This window comes from Equus przewalskii, chromosome 2 (assembly GCF_037783145.1).
Source record: "Equus przewalskii isolate Varuska chromosome 2, EquPr2, whole genome shotgun sequence".
NCBI classification, from domain to species: Eukaryota; Metazoa; Chordata; class Mammalia; order Perissodactyla; family Equidae; genus Equus; species Equus przewalskii.
Genome location: NC_091832.1, coordinates 38810427 through 38832656, shown reverse-complemented (window position 1 = coordinate 38832656; position 22230 = coordinate 38810427). Strand labels below are relative to the sequence as shown.

General features: G+C 42.2%; 1 protein-coding gene across 11 annotated transcripts in view; it reads left to right on the top strand.

The window, feature by feature from the left end:
* The first annotated feature begins 399 nt into the window (after positions 1 to 399).
* The window catches only part of PRDM2 (PR/SET domain 2), a 127065-nt gene continuing 105234 nt past the window's right edge, over positions 400 to 22230 (top strand). For 3 of the 11 annotated variants that reach the window (XM_070602870.1, XM_070602839.1, XM_070602863.1), the window contains exons 1-2: positions 400 to 518; positions 15014 to 15087. In XM_070602870.1, coding sequence (XP_070458971.1) covers positions 15079 to 15087 — 9 coding nt within the window. In that variant the 5' untranslated portion in view covers positions 400 to 518; positions 15014 to 15078. Of the gene's footprint in view, positions 519 to 10504; positions 10639 to 15013; positions 15088 to 16714; positions 16799 to 22230 lie in introns of those variants that run through there. The other 8 variants (XM_070602861.1, XM_070602836.1, XM_070602852.1 and 5 more) reach the window with 6 other exon arrangements.

Below are 22230 nucleotides of genomic sequence, written 5' to 3'. Positions count from 1 at the left end.
AGGCGCCGCCCGTGGGGTCCGCCGTGTCCCTGCGAGGACCGGCCCGACAGCGCGAGGCATTCCGGCGGCCAGGCGTCGGTGCCCGCGCGGTCCGGGGTCGTTGGGGCCCGTGAGAAGCGAGGTCGGGGCCCTGCGGCGGCCAGGCGTCGGGGCCCGCGCGGTTCCGGGTCGGGGTCCGAGGGGCCAGGCGTCAGGGCCCGCACGGTGCGGGGTCGGGGCCCGAGGGGCCAGGCGTCAGGGCCCGCACGGTCCGGGGTCGTAGGGGCCCGCGAGAAGCGAGGTCGGGGCCCTGCGGCGGCCAGGCGTAGGGGGGCCCGCGCGGCCGGCGGTCTTCCTGCCCGGGGTCGCGGGCGCGGGCAGAGAGCGCCCGGGAGGCCGCAGCCGGCGCCGCCCGACGTCACTTCCGACCGGAGCCAAGATGGCGGCGGCGCGGCCGCGGGCGCCGGGGCGGGCGGAGCGGCGGCGGCGGCGCGGGCGGCGGCTCTGGGCGCGCTGAGGCGCGGGGCGCGGCGGCGCAGGTAAGAGGCGGCCGGGGCGGGCGGCTTCCGGGACGGCGGCGGGCTGGGCGCCGGGACGCCCGTTCCTGCCCGCGAGGGGGCGGCGGCGGCGGCGACACGCCGGGGACCCGGGCGGGCGGGCGAGCGGACGCGCCCCCTCCGAGGGCCGGCGTCCCGGGCCGGCGGGGCCCCGGACGAGGCGCGCACCGCCGGCGGCTCGGGGGCGGCCGGGTCCCTCCGTCCGGCGCCCAGCGCCCGGTCCGGCCTCGGGGCCCGCCCGGGGAAGTCGCGGGCTGGCTTTGTCGCCGTTGGGCTGCCGCGCGCCCCGCGAGGGGACGCGGGCGGGCGGGCGGGCGGGCGGCTGCCTGCGAGTCCCGGGGCTCGCGCGGGGCCCGGGCCGCCCCAATTTCCAGTCGCTTCGCTTTTCTCTTTTGTGTTCCAGCCGAAGGTGCCTTCCAGCCTCGCATTCTTGTGTGTCTTGTGTGTCTTGCGTCTTTGTGATGCTTAGTTTGTGTGGTTGAAACCTGGAAACGGTCTCCCTCAATATTCCCATCCTAGACCCACCGGCGTTTTTGTGTTTGTTTTTAACAGACGTGCACTTCTATGTGGTTAATTTCGTTACTAACGATGTTCGCCAACCTGTTTTTGATGGTGGCAGGTGGGACCCGAAGTAGACCTAACGGGTCAGTGTCCTCCCCAAGCCGCCCACCCACGCGTGGACCCCGGAGCCGCGCCCGGCCGCCGTCAGTGGGGCCGTGAGTGCGGGAGCAGCCCCCCGTTTCACCGGGAAGCCCCAGTTCCCTTAGCCACGCGGCTGCAGTTCTCCCCAAGACAGGCGATCCACGCTCGCCCCCGCTTCCTTCCACTCGTTGCGTTGAGGTTTTGGTTTTATTTCAGAAGTGCAACGCCGTTGGGTGAATCCCAGTTAGGTCCTGACCTCCCTTGAAACACACACTAAAATGGTCTTCCCAGAAAGCCACTGACATATTTCTGAAAGTTTTTGTTAACTCCAGGTTAACAAAAAGCAGCCACAAGGTTTGACAACAAACGGAACCTTTGAATGATTCTCTTCCCTCCGACGCCAGACTTCGTGTTGATGGCATCAGTTGCGTCCAAGTATTGGAAAAATGTGGGCCTTAAAAATTTTTTTTTTAACATGTTATGACTTTTGCTTTACAAATATTAAGGAGGAGGAACCGAAACACATAATCCTGTGTTCTTTTTTCGTAGGGTTTTGTTTTGGAGATGGCATGCAGCTGCCCCGTCCTTCCCTCCAAGCTTCCTTACGAACACTTGACCACGGTCTCTTATGCGCAGAACCTCAGTGTAGCCTTGAGAGGAGCTTTAAAGATCATTTTATTAATAAACCTCCTCATTTCAAGGTGTGGAAACTGAGACTGAAATTTGTAGGGGGACCAACACTCGTTCACAGCTTCTGGCCTTCCAGGGGTATTTTTGGTTTGATTTAAATAACTTAGTCCATTTGAAGTGCTTAGAATAAACTGCCAGGCACACCATGATAATACTCAATAAAGATGCCATTTGTTGTTTCTCAAGGTGATTTCTTCAAGGGAAAACGCTGGCATATTCAGATTTGGGTTTTCCCCCCCTTTTTGTGGACAGTTCCAGAAACAATGCGGTCTAAATTTGTAATAATGTATTAGTTTTGTAAGTACTGTACAAAACATAACAAGAATCTCACTGTAGACCAGTTTGAAAATAGAGAAAAGCACAAAGAAGGAATAGAAATCAGCCCTAACCTTCCCACTCCGCAGATAACCACTGTTAACGTTTTGGCAGACTTCCTCCTGGTCTCTCTTGATGTGCGTGTGTGTTTCTTTACTTATGTGTATTTATTCTGTCCTGTTATTTACATTTTATGCAGAATTGGTATCATACTGTATATATTGTTTGTAATCTGTCTTCCCTTACAATATTGTGAGCCTATACCTATGCTGGTAAATATTCTTCATTATGATTTTTAATGGCTGCGTGATATATGGATAGGCCATAATTTATTTATCAATTCCATATTGATCAGTAAGGTTTCTGTAGGCTGAGATTTTCTCCTCATTAAGATTTGTTCAAAAGGCTTTTCCACTGTGAATTTCAAAATTCTGTAATCTTTTAAGATATGTGAAAATGTAAATTCTGTTTTTTAGCCTCTAAATATGCATTTTTCCTGCCAATGCAGTTATAAGAAGCAGCGTTCACTTTCAGCTCCCTTTTATTCTGTTCTCCCTCAGTCGGGTCTGTGCAGTTACATACATATATCTGCACACATGTTCTTTTGATGATTATTTTACATTAGATGTTTATTCATGGGACTGTTTCTTTACGCTGCCGATCTCTTTTCAAGTTCAAGATCTGATTTACAAACCTTTTAAGTCCTGTTAAATCATAGACTTTCTGAGATGGAAAGTACCTTAGGTTATTTACTATTTTCATCTTCTCTGATTTGCTTTTCATGCTATTTTTAATACTCATGCAGAAAAAAAAAAAACAAACCTGTGGGCTGCCACTAGAAAACTGTGTAGTGGGGAGTGAAAAGGGAGTAGGTGGACAGTGGGGGAAATTGTCAATTACATGGCGAAGTGTAGATACGGGGAGTTTCCAGATGATGGGGACATTACCTGACAGTCGTTACTACTGATATTGCTGACGTGTGTCCACTGCCTTGCGCTTGGCCTGCTGCCCATCGGCTATGCTGTCACCCTTGGGAGCATTTGGTTAGAGGTCTGGGGTAGTATTCTGGCTCTCTCCTTTTTTTTTCCTTGAGGAAGATTGGCCCTGAGCTAACATCTGCCAATCCTCCTCTTTTTGCTGAGGACTGGCCCTGAGCTAACATCCGTGCCCATCTTCCTCTACTTTATATGTGGGACGCCTACCACAGCGTGGCTTGCCAAGCGGTGCCATGTCCACACCAGGGATCCAAACCTCGGGCCACTGAAGCGGAACATGCACACTTAACTGCTGCGCCACCGAACTGGCCCCCTGGCTCTCTCCTTTTGAAGTTAGAAGTATTAGAGCTGTAAATATCATCTTCTTAGAGCAACTGAAAGCTGTGGACTCCAATAGTGAGAGCAATACTTGGCTTCCATTAAGGCAAGGTTTCTTCACCTCAGCACTGTGGACATTGGGGCCTGGGTAGTTCTTTGTTGTGGAGGCCGTGCTGTACAGTGTAGGACACTGTAGCAGCCTCACAGGCCTCTCCCTGCCAGGCGCCAGGAGCACCTCCCCCGAGTCAGGACAGCTGATCCAGTCTGCAGAGGTTGGCAGGTGTCCCTCGGGGGGCAAAATCGCCCCCGTTCGCAACTGCTGCGTTGAAGGAAGGCTCATCTGACTGGGTGGTTGAGTCGCTGAAGCAGTTTCTGGAATCTCTAGTCAAAACCTGTAAGAATAGACTGCATGGTTTACATGAAGTCCACCTCGAAGGCGGCGGTGGACTCAGAGGCCTGTGCAGGTTCCTTCCTGCATTTGGTTTTATGACTTTATTGGATGGTCACTTTCAGAAGTTTTGCTTTTGTGGCGAAAGATAAAGCAATGTGAGGTAACCTGGAAACTGCGAAGGAATTTTCGTGACATATGAACGCCATGCCTAGTATGTAGATTAAATTATTATGAAATTTAAATAAATTTGCGTAGAGTTGGTACATGGTGAATAATTTAAGCTTGTGGTTTCTTATACTGACTAGCATGGAAACAGCTGTCTTTTCTCCTAGAAAACGAGCCTTAAGCAGCCCTTAGAAGACTGTAGAAGCCAAACTAGTTTTTCTAAAATCTCCTTTTTTTAAAACAACTGATTCAGTGTTATGCGCTGAAAGTGGTGAATTTATCTTGAGGAAATAAAGGTTTACTTCTGAAGTGCTTACATAACTTTAACTTATTGCTTTATAATTGAAAGATAGCTTATTGCTCTTCATGACAAACTTGCTTCATCGGTGCAACTTTCCTGGGGTGAAAAAAGTCTTAAGTTGTCAAATCCTCATTTGTAATCCTTAACAGTATAGATGGGATAGATTGAAGTTTTGTTGTGGCGTAAGTAATCTTTAGTTAGGACTTCCTGATAAATAAAACATAAAAAGGAGATGTGCTGTTGGACCACAATTGGTAATGTGCTGGTTTTCTGAATCATAGAATATCTGTGTTATTTCACTGGAATGAAGGCCTGTGTCATTTGAATTTTCTTTCTTAAAAAGAATGCCTTTCATTCCTCACCCCCACCTCCCTGAAGCATGAGTTAGTTATTGTATGTAGTAAATCTTGTTGATTCGGAGTGAAATATGCATATAATCTTTTTCTCAGTAGTGTATAGTATTTATTCTCAGAGTCTGGGTTCCTGTCATGCCTATACTGTATTTTCATTTATTAGTCCTTTGGAACATGCAGTAAAGGAGGTTTCACAGAGTACTTATATATTTGCCAGCCATTTTGGTGAAAAGAGTATTTTGTAGCTCTTGCAATAAATCATATGATAGGCTTTGCTTTGAAAGAGCTAAACGACTTCTTGGCACAGCTTGCCTGAAATATGTAAAGCTAGGTGCAACTGTTAGTTTGATTACGTTGGGCAGCCCGTCTGGAAATTGGTAAAACCTACAGATTTTACGTGTGTTTTCTAAGTACTTCCACTAAGACTACGTTAAACTCTGGTGGGAAAATTCTGTGGCATTTTCAAATAATTTAAATGATGTCATCAAAATTTGAAAAGAATTGTGAAATTCACCGAACCTTTATATAGTTCAGTATGAATCCTGCACACAACCTAAGACCTTATTAAGACAATATAAATTAAGCATAATTTGGAGTATCACTATTAAAAATGACATTCTAAATGTTTCTCACTCTGTGAGGCTTATTTTAGGGACTTGGCCAAAATTCTGAAAGACCTAGTTTTTAAGTACATCTGAAAGTGGGAGTTTTAAAAAGAAGGGCTCTTGCGATAAATTTAGGTGTTAATTGTGGAGCTCTGTTACTTGTTAGAGGTCACTGAGCAGGGCAGGTCGCCTCTTTCAGGAGGTAAGTGTTGTGTCAGTCAAGGCCCTGGTAACTGAATTGAGCCCTGCCTGGGTGTCCAGGACACACTGTATCCCAGATCAGGCGGCCCTGTTATTTCTGGCTGTGGAGGGGGAGGTCAGTTACTCTCTCAGCTCTTCCCATTTGTAAAGTGGGAACAATGGTTACTTCTTTCTTTCACTGGGATGTTTTGAGATGAATAGGTGAAGAATATGCAAGCAATTTGAGATACTTTAGGTTTTTCAAAAATATTAATAGCATTTTTCTTAGGAGTTTTTCTTGATACAGTGGGTCTTGAGGGATAATGTGGCACAGTTGTTGTTGAGAGAAACCTTCCAAGTTATGTCTGAGTCCTTAGAGTTTTGGCCTCCCCCCACCTCCCCTTACTGAACATGGTGGAGTGGGGGGTGAGTGTGTTTCTAATCTCTTCCATCCCTTTCACAAAGCCAAATCCTTGTCTTCTACTGTTCTCTCTGGATATTTTTTCCCTTGGTGATTTTTCTGGCCCCAGGCACCCCCTTGCGGCTGAAGCCTTCTAAATCCCCAGCCTGGAAGGCCGTTCTGTGCCAGGACCTCGCTTTCCATTTGATAGATGCAGCTTTCCATGTGGCTGTCTGGCCTCCCTTCAGAGTCTCTCAAATGGAGTCCACCTACCTTCCCCTTAAATACCATCCCTGCTCCTGGCTTGCTAGATCGTTAAAATATATTCATTCCTCCAATCAGTCACATTCCAGACTTTGAACTCATCTTCATCATCTCTTTTTGCCTCCTGTTCAGTTAGAAAACACATTCTGTCCATTTTTTTCTGTAGCGTCGGTCATATTTTTTGTTTCTTTTCAGCTGTCATCTGTGGTTCAAACCCTTTTCGTTTATCATCTCAGATTCTTAACCGGCTTATCTGGCCTCAGTCTTTCTGACTGTACTCTCCCCACCTACGTGCTTACTCTTTCCTGTCAACATAATCTTAAACTGTCAGACTTTGTTTTGTTCGTGGCACTCCTCAGTCAGAAACTCCTTGTGGCTGACGTTGCTCATCCCAGGTGGCCGAAGCTGCCTTCCTGATGGACAGTCATGAAACTGGGCTCTTCCCCTGACCTCCTGCCTGCACTTGTTCCTGGCTCTGCCTCCAAGTGGCTCTTCTGACCTTCAGGGCTTTTGGAGTAGGTCGAGAGGGAGGATGGGAAGGATAACAACTCCTCACACCACATCTGGGGAGCCCTCCCCACAGGGTCAAGAAGCCGTTTAACCTGGCGCTCAGACTGCCCTATAGCTGTCCCATCTAGTCTATCACTGCTCTGCCCAGACCCTCGCGTGAGTCCACTGTTTGCTTTCCCACAGCTGGTAGCACCAAGAGGTAGTCTCTCATCCTTTTTATCATAAATGGGGAGGCATTTATCTTTACCTTGAAACAACAACTACAAATATGTTATTTTGAGGAAACATACTGTCCTTAAAAAAAAAGTTCACATGTGTACCAGAGCTTCTTAAACTGTAGAGCAGTAAACAGACATTGCTCTGCAAACAGTAGGCGTTAACTATTATAGTTAGAGGATAGACCCTAAACCACAGATTTTATTTAAGTAGATGAGTCACTTCCTACCAAAATACTAAATGCCTTGACAAACTCTTGGGGGAAGACCTATAGAATCTTGTGGTGAGATAAGTGTGCCTGGCATCTTGGCAAAATATAGTTTAGGTTGTCACTGTATCTACTGGAACTTCCAGTCTTGCTTTAGGTGGGTTCACTTATGAATTCAGGAAGCCGCTTTGTCAATTATGTGTAGTTTTTGGAAGGTGAGTTTTCCTATGTGTTTTATTGTGTGGGAAAAACCAAGAACGGTCTGAGCAGCCCCTTGCGAGATGACTATATTATGCTTAGAGGGTCTTCACTCGAGGAAATGAATACTTGAGTGCCAGGACCAGCCCATCACGCCGCTGAAGCTTCCTTCCCCTTTTCAGGAAATTCAGAAGTATTTTGCAGGGTTCCTGAAAATCCCTCAATTTTAAATGTTTAGCCCCCAGAGTAACATCCACATCGGCAACTCCAGTGCAAAAACAATAACTCAAAGGGTCAACGGAGAATTCGTTTTAATTTGGGAATTGTGAAATGAGCTATCATGGGGCATCTTGCTTTAGACGTTTTGTGTTTGAGTTGCAAGCTTGGCATTTGAATGTTAGAAAAAAAACTAAGTCAATTCTTTCCTATGATAATTGAAAGTTTTTATGCATGTAACATAGGGAAAATGTTAGAAAAGTGTCGTTCCGTAGGAACGTCTTTGCTTCTAGGGTTCTTTCGCAGGATATGCAGTCAGCAGTTGCTCAGGTTGGGCTTTTTCTGGGAGAGATGGGAGTTGTAATAGAATCTTTAATCTGTGGCACAGTTCTCGTCAGACAGCAGGGACTGGCTGGAAAGCATTTGTATTCTTGCCCACCCACCTTTTCATGTGAATTTTTCTATCTTTATTTTTTGACAAGTAGTCTTGAAAATAAGGAAAGGAAATTGACTTTTTAATTTATGGGTATTTTGAGTGGATGGAGTTCCTTCATGCAGGAAAGTTGACAGTGATTCTTTTGTTTTTACTGGCATGGGGAGGAACATCCTGCTGTTACAGTGAGAGTAGTATGTTTTAATTTCTTTAGAGAAACTAAGTGTTTTTAGTTGTGGGGTTAGAGGGAATTATTGTAGGAACCCTAAACAAAACCTGAAATTTATAATGTGATAAATTACGTGTTCAGTACAATATAATGACATAGATGTATTAATTTAATCAAAAGAATAAGGGAGAACATATATTAATAGCTGTCTGTCAACCAGGTTAAGTGATAAATAATCAGCAGTTGCTCTTTATTAGTGGATGTGTGGAGCAGTACTTTTTGAAGAATTTCTCTTTGATCTTTTTTTCCCCTTCAAGTAAAGGAGAGATTCTAGGGGAGGAAAAAACCCCTAGAGTGCCATAGTCTAAATTTGCATTTATAGTACTTTCCTCACATATCCGCAGGTCTCTTATATATGTTCTACTGTGTGTTTACCTCACGTATTTCAGACAAAAGCTCTAATCAGCCTCATTTTCCCATTGGAGCTCTGCAGCTCTAAAGCCATCCAGAACAGGGGACCCTCTGTTTTCAGCCTCTGGAATGTGGAAACTATTGTCATACCATATTCTCCCACCTGGAGTAAATTCGCTAACCCCTGCTTTCTTGTTTAGGTTTGTGGCAGGACACTGCGCTATGAATTTGGGGAATCGGGCCCTGGGGTATTTGTCTGTGGTGTTCTGGGCCTCACTGAGGAAACTAGTTTATTGAAATGGGAAAAATTATTGGTTTATTTGTGAGCATTCTGTTCTCTGTCTCTTGGTATATTTTTTAGGTAGGGAAATTCCTCTGTGTGGTATGCTCTGATATACCATTGCCTTTTTGCCTTAGATAGAATCATTCTAGAGGGCAAGAGACGTGAGCAACCAGTTGCAAGCAGTAAGAGTTCATACCCTCTGATTCAGCAGTTTACCAAATCTTTGCTATTTTTTCAGTCTCTATCTTTACACATACACACAGTCTCCTGATTCTTAAAATGATGAGCATATCGTGTTTGATTTTTCCCTTTAGCTTATTTGATTTCATAATATAGTCTGCCATTTCAAAGGAAGGTTGGGGGTATATTTTTAGTGTGAAACTGGATGTTCTAGATGATTGTTCTTGTGAAATTGTATTTATTATTTTAGAAAAGGAAATGATTTTTCGTTTAGCAAATTCCTTGCAGATTCAGTATTTATGACATATGTGCTTTTTTGCTTAATCCAAGTAGGAGCTAAATGTTTTCATGTTGATACCTAGAATTTATAGGTTGTAATTTGGTGATTTCATTCTGCTGGTAGGAATTATGAGTGGTAATTGTTTGTGATGCGTGCATTTGCTGTGTTTGTAAATTAATAAAAACTGCTTTTGAGAAGTTTGCATAGTAGATTTTTAAATTATTTTTCCAGAAGTTTCTGGATTGCAAGAATCTTTTGGTCAGAGTAAGTTGAGTGTTAAACACTGTAAATCTACTCTACTGAAAGCTTAATCTCTCTGTTTGCTACAATGATATTTATTTACCATGAAAGATCTACTTTACATAGTGATTAATTTTAGAACATTTTTCGAATCCTATGTAGGCCGTAAACTTTCTAAGACTCCTTTCACAAAATGGTATTTTTAAAACTTTTTTTGCATCTAGTCCATGTTTTCAGTGCATTTATAACCTTTTAAATTTTGATACAGCCATACTAGTTCTCTTACTTATTTCTGTTTTACTATTTGTCCCTGAGCTATATGTTGCTTCTTGAGTCTTAAAAGTTAAAGTCTCAGCTGGCCCAGGGGCGCAGTGGTGAAGTTTGCACGTTCTGCTTCTCGGCGGCCCAGGGTTCGCCGGTTCGGATCCCGGCTGCGGACATGGCACTGCTTGGCAAGCCATGCTGTGGTAGGCGTCCCACATATAAAGTAGAGGAAGATGGGCACAGTTGTTAGCTCAGGGCCAGTCTTCCTCAGCAAAAAGAGGAGGAATGGCAGTAGTTAGCTCAGGGCTGATCTTCCTCAAAAAAAAAAAAAGTTAAAAGTCTCTTCTGAGTCTTGATGTTACAATGTGGAATTTTTTTGCAACTTAAAGTAATTATAAGATAATTAATATTAGTGACCTCTAAATGAATGTTGCATATTTAACTCATTATTTTCCAAGTAGCCCCAAAAGATCTAAAGTGATCCAAAAGAATAATTGTAAAATAGTCTCAGTGACTTCAAGGTGAATGTGCAAATCAAATCAAATAATTATTTTCCTGATTTTCTCCCCTCCCTCCCAGATTTCAGCTAATCTTAAAGAGTTTGCTGTTGCTTTTACTTTACCTTTCGTATAGTTTTGAGATTTTACAAATCTACAAAGGTCAGATATGGCAGTATAATGTGTTATATGAGTGGCATTAATGTTCGTTTGTGTCTGTCTTTAGTTTGATCTGCCCTGTCTCAGAGGATGGGTGACGGAGAGATGGCTGAGGCTGCAGGGCTAGTCTGACCCGGGGACTCGGGTGTCTCATGGATCTCTAGATTTCCTGGTCTCCGGCCCTCCATATCAGATGACAGCAGCTTAACAGTTGTTGAGGTTGTCTTGACACTTTAAGGGATGAGTATTTGAATAAAGACCTGAATTATTTTATTGTTGCTGTATTGATACTGCTCATGTATAATCAAATTATCTGTATGATATTATTAAGTTAAATATTTGTAAGGGTGATTTGTCCTAGAATTTGGAAGCAACATCTTGAAAAGTTAGGTACGTGTATGTTATTAAAATCAGATATATGAAATCAAGATCAAGCTCTTATTTTTCTAGGAGTGTATGCTATTAGTAGAGCATAGTTGGTGGTAAAGATTCAGGTGCTCTAAATTTGTATGTCTGCCTAATGTACTTTATCTGAGAAATGTCAGCAAGGTGGAATGGGATGGATATGTAGAAATATTCAAGAAAGTTTGGTCAGGCATAGAAGTTCAACAGGGAAACTAAGGCGTAAGTGAGGGTCGGAGTAGTCCTGGGGATTTTAAGATTTTCAGTATTTACCATTGGAGAACCAGAGACACTTAATTGCTTAGCATTTCAAAGAAATTTGATAGAATAGTTAAGTTTCAGTGATATATGTGGAAAGAGTCCCCTCTGCCTCTACGCTATAGGATTGATAGTTGAACTCCTCACATTTGATAAAACTTTGACGTTGAGGTATCTGTGTTAAGTGGGTATAAAAACAGTGCTGAGGTCAACACAATATGAAAGTTACGTAGGATTGCCACGACACTTCCACAGGGGTTTCAGTCCTAGAGGGGTCTTAAGGATGTCACTCCAATAACAACTCTGAGTCAGAAGTTGCTTTGAAATATATCAGCATGTTGCAGCTAGTCACGTGATTACTGCAGTGCAGAGGGTCTCAACCGGGAGGGTGTTTGGGATGGGGGCAGGGTATTTTTGGTTGTCAGAGTGATCCGAGGCACTGCTGGCATTGATTGTGCAGCGCAGTGCTAAATGGCCTTGCCAGAAGGGACAGTCCGCGCAGGGAGGAGTTGCCCAGCCCCAGACGCAGTGGTTCTCTGTTAAGAGACGCTGCCCGAAAGTCTCACTTCTTTTTTTGTAACACTCCTTGTTTTTAGTATAGTTTACTAATCTAACTTAAAAAAAAATCATTTGAGGAGTCGATATGGGATTTGCAATACTTTTGATATTGTAAAATATTTGAAAAATATAATTTGACAATGTTGTGAGTCAAGAGGGAGAGGGAAAAAATGAAGGTCTGGTTTTTAGCAGTTAGGGTTAGACGTGACGGGGAGGAGAGCACACACATACGGGTGGGCAGTGAACTCTTCATAAAGGTGTTAAGATCCTTCTTTTCTCTGGAAAAAATGATGAGTGCATTCTTATTTGGACAATGAGGGAACAGACAGCCTAGAAAGTCAGAGAGGATTATTAATCATGTAGCAGTCTCAATTATAGTGTAACTTTTTTATTAAGAAAAAGTTGAGATTCATTGAAATAAATGAAAGAATACAACGTTTTAAGTACTTGAATATGTTCGTTATTTGGTATCAGATGTCAGCTTATCTCAGTTGTGTGAATTGTGCCTGTGAGCTAGCAGTGACGAGAGGGGAGGAAAAGGAAAGGAGAAAAGCTTTAAATAAAAAGGGAAACCAAACGAGAAGCAGATGGAAAGAAGGAGGCAGCATCTCAGAAAATGGCAGCTCCATCCTCCCATGTCCTTAGGATAAAAACCCTGGTGTCATCCCCTACTTCCTTTCCTTCACACCTAACGTCTAATCTGGCAGCAAATCTTGAGGGCTCTATTTATAAAATATATCCAGGATCCATGTACTTCTCACATCTCTTCTACTCCCTGGGCCAAGCCATCATCATCTCTTTCCTAGACTGATTGGGGCATTAGCTCTAAGAGGGCTGCGTGCCCCCACTCTACTCCCTACAGTCTCCTTCAAAATCTAAGTCACATTAGGTCACTTCTGGCACTTTGAGCCTCCCAGTGGCTTTCCATCTCTGGGTGGAAAAGCTGTAACCATTCTGGTGAACAGTGCTTACCTTGGGAAGCCTATACGTAATCTGTCTCCCCCCGCTCCACCGTCCCCCCACACCTTTCTGACGTCACCTCCTCCACTTTCTCACTCACTGTGCACCCGTAGCACTGGTATCCGTGCCTCCCTTCCAGTACCCAGGCATGCTGCCATCTGGGAGCTTCTCACGGCATGTTCCTAATTCCTTACGCTGCCCCTCCCCGTGCCTTCCTATCTCACAGCTCCTCCCTGGCTTTTATACAGATGGCCCCCTCTCAGTGGGGCCTTCTCTCACCACGCTGTTGGGGTCACAGGCATAGAGACAGAGACAGAGACGTAATCCCCATCTCCCTGTCCTCTGCTGCGTATTTTCCTCTAAAGCACTTTTGTTATCTCACGTGCTGCACATTTTACTTACTTGTTTATGGTGGGTCTCCTCCCCTAGAGGGCAGGGGTGCTCTGCTCACTGCTTCGAAACAGTGCCGCATACATAGTAGGTGCTCGAGTGGAGGCAGGAGTAAAAAGTTGGTGAAAAATGGTTAAGAAGCAATAGGAGAAACCAAAATCATGAGACTGGCTGACCTATCAACTTCCTTGAATCTGTGTCTGGTTAGTTGAGGATGTCAACTAGTACTTTGTGAAAATGAACTGAGCTGGTTTGTGCCTGCTGGGCTTAGAAGAAGCTTCGGAGATGATAGTTAAGATGGTGATACTAGCGGTTCTTGGGAGAAGGAAAAGACAAACCAAAGGAAGTGATAAAGCATTGTAGCTCTTTGCTAAGATGTTGCCTAAAACATTTGCATTTTACTGCAGGTTTTTTTGGTCTGTTCTTCAAAGAGAACTCCCTGTGTAAATCCATTTAGAAAAGCTTAGTAAGAGAGCAAGTGAAACCTCTGCCGTTTCATTTGCTCCTGGGGGCCGAAGGTGTCTCACAGGGTCCTCCTAGTGGCACTGTGTGGCAGTCAGTAGGCATTTACAGTAGAGGGTGTCAGGCAGGCAGCCTTCAGGGGCCACGAACTTCATCACTGTCTGACACTCAAATAACACGTTTGTAACTGCATAACAATTTCCGTAGAAAAGGGTCGATTATGTTCAATATAGGATGTATACTAAGGAAGGACATGTTAAATATATATGAGAGGCATGCTCAAATCTGAAATTTAAAGGAGTGAACTTCATGGGTTAACCTCCAGTTATCTGGAATTGTGTTCACTGAGTATTTACTTTACTGAGAGTTTATAATCATTTGGCCAGCACTGAGCTCTCTAACAAGATGCAAGTTATGGAATACCTTCCTTGTGCCAATTATGAGTAAACAATAGTTCAGATGACTAGGTCTTAACTTAAATATAGTGCTTTTGATTGTTAAAGGTGATCAGGTGAGTGTGGTTAATTAGCTCAAGGAGAAAAACCCCAAAACGATCCTTACTAATGAATGGGGGTAAAATGTCACAGCACTGTCTTTGTGCTAGTGGGCAGGCAATATATCTAGTACGAAGGATGTCATTACGTTACACATTCCTTGGTTTATTAACAATTAGAACATAAAATTACAATGCGGTCAGAGTCTTGGGGGTCTAGGAAGGAGAGATTAATTATTATAAGCAAGTCTCTGAAGAAATAACATTATGCTTAATGGTGTGTGTATATATACATGCTGAAAACATTTAGAATATTACAATGGAAGTGCTACTTAAAGTGGCACCATTTTCACTTATGAATGACTTCAAAGGACTCCTAGGATGTACGTTGCAGAAATTATAGAATTTCTTCATAGATTATTTAGAAACAAGTATGTCATATGTATTTACAAGAAATGATTTTGTCGTCTTCTTGTTTTACTATACTATGAATAATATTGAACAAAAATTTTAAAGGAATTATTGTAGTTCTTTCCAAACAGCTTTTATTAAAACGTTTGCATTTTACTACAAGATTTTGTCCTGTTCCTTGAAGAGAACTCCCCCTGGAAATGTTAGTAAATCTACCTTTCTATTTTGGGAACTTGAGAAACAAAGTAATGTAAAGGGGTTTAATTGTGTTTGTATTCAACACCGTGTTGATAGAAATAAAAGGATATTTACATTGCATAATCAGTTTCTCAGCAAAGCTTTGTGTTTCTGACTATTAACAAAGCTAATTTATTTCTTCTTAGGAATGATGTAATTCCAAAGGAAAAATTTGATGTTATTCTAATGAATCTGCTTTCAATTGTAGAGTACAATGAAGCCCTAGTAAAGATTAGTAAGAAATCTATTTTATTGTACATAATAAATCTGCAAAGTAAGCTCTCGGCATAGACCTGAGTTGATCTGACATGGAGTTGCTTTCTGAATAGCCCTTTGAGCAGACTCTGCAGTTCTGTATGTGGTTTTAAATCACTGTAAATTTGTAGGCAGGTGCATATTACAATTGTCTGTTTTTCTTTTTAGGGCTCATGTAATCAAAGAAGTTTCTTTGTTGTGTGTATCTTTTCAGAACACAACAGGAATTGAAAATGAATCAGGTGAGTTTCAAAATAAGAATTTATACAAATACATTACCTAGATGTTGGGCCAGTTCTTGATTTTTAAAAGACAGTAACACACATGTTCATTCCTCCCGGATTTTCCTTTCTGTTTCTCAATACCATTAATTAGTTCATTGCTTTCACAGTGTGCGTTTGTTCGTGGAGTGGAGCGTGTGTTGTTTTGGCATGGGTTGCCATTTCTGTGGAACCCTGAGTAGAGGGCTCATTCTTAGAAACATTAGTTCAGACTTTCTTTTTTTTTAACCTCTCCTCTGCCACACTGTAGTGTTTTTTTTTGTTTTTTGTTTTGAAGCTTATTAAGCTTTCATTTTTAATACTTTGTAATTACCCATTGTTTGAAAAGGGAAGATCGAAAGTTGTTTTTAGAGACCAAAACTGATCAAATGGGAAAATTTAAGCATTCTGTCCTTGAAAAACATTCATAGAATAAAAACAGGAGGGCAGATATTGAAATGTAAGATGTGTGTCTCCTTACAGGAGGTGTGGGATTACCTGGAGATTTAGCAGTTCTGCTATGGATATTTCTGTAGCCTCAAAGGTGTTCCGATGAGTAAAGCCAGTTATGTGAATTTAATATATTCTAAAGCAGGATTCTTATTTGCTCGTCTTAATATCATTTCACTTGCAGTTATAGAAATTTTGGGGTGTCAGAAGCATTTTCTTTTGAAATCTTCATAAACATATTTTTTTAAAATATGAAGGACAAAACTTAAAAATGTGGAGTCTGTAATTTTTAGTGCTTGGGTTAGAACCATCAGACTTGAAAACATTTTATATCCTTCATCAACTGAAACTTCAGACACCTTTTTATCATTTACAAGTAGCTCTAACTAGAGATCACAAGTCCAATTTTATTACGTGGCCAAGTTTAATAAATTCAGGCCCATGTTGCATTGAGAGATGTGAAATCTTTGGAATGGATTCTTTCGATTTCTTTTCATTACTTTTTTTTATCAGAGTACTTTTACTTTAATGCAGAGGACCCATACATCATAAAAAGTGAATCTGGCGAACACATGGGGCACATGGTTTCTATTATTTTAAGACTTGTAGATTTACTGACATGCTTTTGAAGGCAAATTATTTTTGAAATGGTGAGATGGGGGAGGGAAAAGAGAGCAGAGTGGATTTTCACAGTCATTGTCCATCAAAGTTATGTGCATATATATGTTACAGATTTCATTTATTTTCCTATTTTAAGATTGATTCTTAATGCCAACCTGGTCACGCAAAGGAGCTTGCTGTTCTCCTGCCTAGGACCTTGTTAGAGGAGTCTTGGTTCTGGATTAGAATGACTGTGAATGCTTCCAAAGTGGAATCTAAATACTGACATTGCTTTTCTTGCATCACTGGTCAGCATTTATTTCAAGTGGCTACAACTTTAACCTTAGGCTTAATGATGCTTTAATTGTTATACTGTATTAGGCTAGTAATATTTTATATCTAATGTATTTAGACCAGTTTGACACCTCAGACTTTCACTTGAATATTCCATTTTATCAAACGAACTTGCGTTTAAAGAAAGTCCACATGCCATTCATGAGCTGTAGCAGTAACCATGTCTTTTTCTGGCTCTTTTACAATTTCATTTTGCTTTTGACAGGTTTTAATATCAGATCTGCAGAGGACTGCCTTTGATGCCAAATGCCAAATATCAATGGAAAAGCGTCCTCTTATGTTTCTAATGGTTAGCACATTTCTGATTTGAGTGTAATTTAAATGGTCTGGTAGTAATGAAACTTTTAGTGGATTATAAAAATTGTCCACTTTCTATGAGTAAAATTTTCAGTGTCTTTAGTTATATTTTCATTATTTGAAGAATATTAGTAGTATGATATTTAGACCTGACTATTATGTCATGGCGTGAGTGTTTTTCAACAATTATTCCAGTAACTTTTAAAAATTAAGAATTGTTTCAGGACGTTGTATGTTTTTCCCTCTTGTATTTATTCTTCTCATTTCAGCCAGTGAAAATGAGCAGTAAATGTTGAAAAACTTCAAAATAACTACACAAAATTTCAGGTATTAGAAAGATTTAACTTGAGCCAAATTGATTTTTAATTAAAATCTTGATGGTGAGTTTAGGGTTGCATTATTCCCTCTGGGGACCGGTCAGCATTGCTTTGATGAGTTTTAGCTGTCAGATCTGTCTCTTATGGTGAGCATGGTCTCTAAGACAGTAACACAGAATCGCTCGTTCATGTGTGCCTGACAGTTGAGTTTTACGGACTGAAGGGTCCTGGGAGCGAGCATGCCATATTGTTTGCGAGTGAGTCCTTTAGAAGAAGCAACAGAGGCCAGAGCCTCCCAGATTTTAGGTACTGGCTGTTGATGCAGCATTCTGAACTGCTCAGTCTTATCAGCATGTTCCAAGTCGTTCCTGGTGTGGTGGCTCGCCAGGCTCTCCCTCCAACCCCAGCCCTGGGCTCCACAGAGCCCCCAGACCCATATGTTCTTTGTCTGCCTTTCTCTTCTGCTCTGTTCTCCACTCAGCACTTACCCCTTTCTTAATATCTCTTATCTCCCCAATTTGGAACCCAGCTTTCTTTGCATGTGAGCCTTTGTTCCTTCCAGCTGAGCTCAGGCCTGGTAGGGAAGGAAGAGGAGCAGGCACTCTACTCTCTCCCCTTGCTCTCCATTGTCTTTTCTCTCCATTTTCTAATCATAGATATCTTTTTCTTGCTTCACTAACATTCCACATCCATCCGAATATTTAACTTTTGAGATGTTCCGCTATTTTCCTTATGTTTTTTCTAGATTTATATAGGAGAATCCAGACCTTTATAAGTGGCTCTCTCATTCCATAAAGAGTTTAGAATGCTGTATTTTATAGAACATCCAAGGTGAGCAAAGTTCCATGATGTGAATATGCTCATAGTAGCTTCAAGTAGATATGCTGGAGTTTAATACCACCTCTGTATTGCTTGCTCAGCCAGCTTGCCAGGCCCTCCGTTAAGTATTGTGTATACATTTTCTCATTAATTCACTTTTTGCAGCCACTCTATGACGTGTAAGTATTATAGCCATTTTATGGGTGAAGACATTAAGGTCCAGAGAGGTGGCATGGCTTGCCCATGATCACTCAGATAGTAAGTGGTAGAACTCTGATTCACACTCAAGCCTGTCAGATTCCAGAGCACAGCTTCTTGGTCACCATGCTATACTGCCCTGTCAGTCAGGATAAGCTTTGTTATGCTGTGCTAACAACAGGCAGCCCCAGAATCTCGAGGCTTAACACAGCACCTGTTTCTTTCTTGTTCTCACTACACATCCAGCGTGGGTCTACTGTTGTGGTTGCTCAAGAACCAAGGATGATAGAGGCTTTGTCTCAACGCATGTCACTTCCACTCACATTTGGCCACATCTATCTTAAAACTCGGGGCGGGGAAGCAGCGCAGTCCTGTCAGATGCCGGAAGGAGAGGAGAGCCGTACTATTTGGATACATCCTCAATGATTTTCCCCCAGCTTTATTGAGATATAATTGGCGTATAACACTGTTATCCCTAATGATTTAATACAAAGGCCTTGATTACTAATTTATTGAGTCACACTTAATTTTTTACAAAGAATCTTTGTATAACTGAAATTGTTACTAATATTTGAAACTTTCTATCAATATAGTAGTTTATGATTGCAGCATCTCTGCATCCCAATCAGTAATCTGTGATATTACCAGTAACTTGTAGCAAAGCAATTTAGCAATTTAGCCTTCCAAACTTGTTTTAAAGTTTTATATAGTAAGATAACAAAAGAAGCTTTTGATCACTTGATGCTGCAGATCCGACCCTGAGAATTGTGATAAGCCATCCATAGTTCCATCATCTTAACTGTTCTGAATGCTCGTTGATTCCCTCGTTCATCCTGCGTAGACAGCATCCCCGTGTGTTGTGGATTCTGCAGTGAACTAGGTAGGCAAGGGCTCTGCTCTATGACACATATGCATAGAGGGAGACAGTTACAAAGCAGGAAGACAAACAAGATCATTTCAGGTGGTGAGAAGTGCTGTGAAGACAGTGCAGCAAGGTGACGTGATGAAGAATGGTGGTGCAGGTGAGGGAGGCTCCCTGCACTCGGTGGGCAGAGCAGGTGGTTCTGAGGGGCTGGTTAGTAGCACAACAGACATGCAGGCAGGAACCGAGAGCCCGGTATGTGAAGACCTGGGCAGAGAACATTCTAGGCAGAGTGAACAGAGAGTGCAAAGGCCCTGAGGTGGGAATGAGCTTGCAGTTTCAAGGAACAGAGAGCAGACTCGGGGCTGGAGCTTGGCAAGCATCCAGGTGTGAGAGGCAAGGGCTGGATTAATGGGGCCTGAAGGGCCGTGGGAAGAAGTTTCTGTTTTATTCTAAGTGCAGTGGGAACCTCTGGACAGTGACATAATCTGATATCCATTTTTTGGAACATCATCCTTATTGTGCCGTGGAGACTGGCTTGTCAGGAGGCAGGGGTGTAGTAATATGTTTGTGCGCTATTGAGATTAATACCATATTTGAGGACAGTTTCTTCCATTGGACAGCTTAATGGACCTGCCAGCTTTTTGGAAAGAGAGTCCTTGTTTATATGTTTCTGAACTATTTGACTGCTGTTCTTTTCCAAAGGCAACATATAAGATTTTCTTGTTCTGTGTCCCCATCTGTTTATTGTTATTGTAGTCTTAATACTCATTCCTTAGGCAGATACGTTTTAATGCTATTTCAGTAAACTGAAGTTTGTTTGATTTCCTCCCATTGTTTGCCCCCAGAATGGCAGCTAAGAGTCTTGTTTGCAAGTCTAGACAAAGAAGAATTGTTCATAGAATTTAGAGTATTTTCATACTCTGATTCTTGAGTGTCTTTTGCTGGTAACAACAGTTATGATAGATGTCTTAGTGTGAATAAGCAATATTGAATTTAATCGCTTCTGTTACCCACTGCTTTTGCTCTCCAGTGTGTTAGTTTTGGACAAATTGATACTTAAGAAGCTAGGTGTTTTAATTAAGTAGATTGAATCTGGTATAATAATTTATGGTCATTCTCTGGATGGAGCGTGTATAAGGAGTTACTGCTATAAATTTAAATGAAATACCAGTAGAAGTTGCTCATTCTTATATTTTGAAAAATAAGCACAGTAGTATGTGTCGCCTACGTAAGATGGTACACGTGGCCTTAGGTCGCAGCAGGCAGCGCCAATGCTGTGCTGTGCAGTGGAGTTACCTTCCTAATTCCAGTGACTGTTTGTTTAGGAGTGTGAGGAGAGGGGAGTGGACAGGAAGTGGAGCAGGCTGGCTCCAAGGCGTCCAAGGCCACAGTGTGCCTGGAGCAGAGCAGACGAGGGAGGAGTGACTGGTCAGAGAGGTGTGGGGTCCGCTCTGTGGTCATTGCAAGGACCAGAGTCGATTTTGCCCAGGGAGATGGGAAACCATTGGAGGGTTTGGAGCAGACGAATGCTTTAGTTGGGTTAAGAAAAAACACTGATTAAAAATTTTTTTCCAAAGCATCTGTATTTTTGTCCTTTATTTTCTTGGGGCATTAAAGTTCCATTTTAACATCATTTAAAGAGGAGAGTGTAGGGTTTAGTTACTTATTTTACTTTAAAAATAAACTTTGAGTTATAATTTCTGTGCAGTAAAATGTACTCATTTGAAGTACAGAGTGTTGAGTTTTGACAAATATGTACACTTCTGTAACTACCGCTGCTGTCAAGCTATGGACATTTGCACCTCCCCACAAAGCTCCTACTTGCTGCTCTGCACTTAGTCCTCCCCCCAGCCCCTATTCCAGGCAACCACTGATTGGCTCTCTGTCCCTGTGGGTTGGCTTTTCCTCATTTCTTGTGAACAGAATCATATAGTACGTGCTCTTTTGTGTTTGTCTCCTTTTGGTCGGCATAATGTCTTTGAGATTCATCCATGTTGCTGTGTGTAGCAGTAGTTTATTCCTTTTACAGAAGATATTTTGTGGGAGAACATTGTACCATCTGGATAAATATGTTCATAGTTGTATTTCTAAAGATTTGGTGAAACCCTGGGATGGCTTTCTATCTTTCATTTTAGTTATCCCAGCCCCCCCTTTTTTTCTAATCTTCAATATATATATGGTGTTAAAGTAAAAAACACTTTTGCTGTTTTAGCACATTATCGATATAGAATTACATTTTTATAGATAATTTATAAATCTGATTTTTCAGACATTTTAAAAGAAGTCTTCTAAGTGAGGTAATTCCTATCTCTCATAACTTAAACCTCAGTTAATGAATGTATCATTTAGGAAATTAACCTGTTGAATAACAGTGGCACTTAAATCTCATTTTGAATCATGTATTCTACTAGATAAATTAGCTATTTTTATAAAATCTGGAACATTGTTTTTCTGAATGAAAATATTTGATTATTTCTGAAATTTGAAAAAAAGTTCAGCAACTTGAATAGCATTTCGTTGTATAACTGTGGCAGGAAGTGTGGCAAGAAGGCTTAGGTTTTTGTTATTCTGATATTAACGCTTCAGTAGAGAAGAAGGTTGTAGGATTGTTTAGCTCTGTCTCACCTTTGCTGTCTTTTGACTCACATTCCACCTTCACTCCTGACTTTGCCACTCCAGCTGTGTGACCTTGGGCAGGTCACTTGACTTCTTGCTGTTTGCTTTCTTACCCGTTAGATAGGGGTAGTAGTGGGGCCCACCCCATGCAGCTGTGGTCAAGAGTAACCGAGTTAATAAACGTGAAGCCCTTAGTCTAGTGCCTGGAGTATAGGAAACACTGTGGAAGTATCATCATCATCATCATCGTTATCATTATTTTCAGCCAGTGATTAAGTCTTGATTCTGCCCTATAAAATACCTCGTAATCATTGTTAGTGTTTGAATTTGGACCCAAACACACCCTGTTTGGACTATTCCGGAAGCCTCCCAAGTGCTTTCCTCCCTGACAGTGTCTCTCTCCCATCGAGCCATCTCCATGTGCCTTGAGTACTATACGTGTGCAACATAAGATTGAAATCGGAAAAGTGGACAGTCTTCATGCCTTGTTTGGAATGTCTTTGTGGATGAACTGGAATGTGAACTTGACCTAGAAGGATGTAGAAGATATTGACTAGTCAGAAGAACTGGGGCCAGAAGGACCGGTGGCTTGGGGTCGTTATCAGCTGA